A 1,488-nucleotide genomic window follows, 5' to 3' on the forward strand; every position below is an offset into this window, starting at 1 on the left:
ATATGGCATTTTTCCCTAGGATGTAATTGGAAGACCCAACCTTCATTCAAATTTTTGGATTTGCATTCGCAGTTTCTTGTAAAGAGCACCAGATTCAAAAAGTAGTCCCTCTGATTTTCTTCCTTCCGGTAAAAATCTAGTGCAAGAGTCTACTTATGATCCAGGAATTGGCAGAAGATCAGATTTCTCAGTGCTCTATGTTCCTATCTGCAAGATCATCCGGTGGAGGTATTTAACACCTCCATAAGAAAAAGCTAAGATTTATGGTAGGGAACATGGCCTCCTCTTTGTCAGCGATTCCTCACCTTATCATCATGTCAGCAGAATTTATCACAGGGATTACAGTAAATGGATTTCTTGTAATCATCAACGGTAAAGAATTGATCAAAAGCAGAAAGCTAACACCAATGCAACTCCTTTGCATATGTATAGGGATATCGAGATTTGGTTTGTTGATGGTGTTAATGGTACAAAGTTTTTTCTCTGTGTTCTTTCCACTCTTTTATAGGGTAAAAATTTATGGTGCAGCAATGTTGTTCTTTTGGATGTTTTTTAGCTCTGTCAGTCTTTGGTTTGCCACCTGCCTTTCTGTGTTTTACTGCCTCAAGATATCAGGCTTCACTCAATCCTATTTTCTTTGGCTGAAATTCAGGATCTCAAAGTTAATGCCTTGGCTGCTTCTGGGAAGCCTGCTGGCCTCCATGAGCATTGCCGCTGTGTGTTTGGATGTAGGTTACCCTAAAAACACGAACAATAATGATTTCCTCAAGAATGCCACGCTGAAGAAGACTGAACTCAAGATAAGACCAATTAATGGAGTGCTTCTTGTCAACTTGGCATTACTATTTCCACTAGCCATATTTGTGATGTGTACTTTTATGTTATTCATTTCTCTCTATAGGCACACTCATCGGATGCAAAACAGATCTCATGGTGTTAGAAATGCCAGCACAGAAGCCCATATAAATGCATTAAAAACAGTGATAACATTCTTTTGCTTCTTTATTTCTTATTTTGCTGCCTTCATGGCCAATATGACATTCAGTATTCCTTACGGAAGTCAGTGCTTCTTTGTGGTAAAGGACATAATGGCAGCATTTCCCTCTGGACATTCAGTTATAATCATATTGAATAATTCTAAATTCCAACAACCTTTCAGGAGACTTCTCTGCCTCAAAAAGAATCAATGAAATACAAACAATCCTGAAAAAGAAGAAAGGTTCAATGAAGAGCAGAAGCAATGTTAAATATTGTGTATTTGTTTGACGTGGATTTGATAGACTTATATTTTGTTTTTGTTTACTTATGTATTTTGTGTGCTCTCTTTCTAGCAATTTCCTTCTCCTCTTCTACCCCCAGGACATGTGAAGCACTAATTTTGATGTTGGATGGATAGGATATTTTTTCCCCAGGGACTGTATACTTAAAACATATATGAATAAATATATACATAAAATATATAAGTGTTATGATACTAATACATTCAAA

The 1,488-nt window shown here is 36.8% G+C and overlaps 1 protein-coding gene across 1 annotated transcript; it reads left to right on the forward strand.

Moving 5' to 3' along the window:
• The first annotated feature begins 275 nt into the window (after positions 1-275).
• On the forward strand, positions 276-1,190 carry LOC102956017 (taste receptor type 2 member 7-like). The gene has a single exon (XM_007089099.1). The coding sequence runs from the start codon at positions 276-278 to the stop codon at positions 1,188-1,190; it is 915 nt and encodes a 304-aa protein (XP_007089161.1).
• The last annotated feature ends 298 nt before the right edge of the window (positions 1,191-1,488 follow it).

The sequence above is a fragment of the Panthera tigris genome, chromosome A2 (assembly GCF_018350195.1).
Source record: "Panthera tigris isolate Pti1 chromosome A2, P.tigris_Pti1_mat1.1, whole genome shotgun sequence".
In the NCBI taxonomy this organism is placed as follows: Eukaryota; Metazoa; Chordata; class Mammalia; order Carnivora; family Felidae; genus Panthera; species Panthera tigris.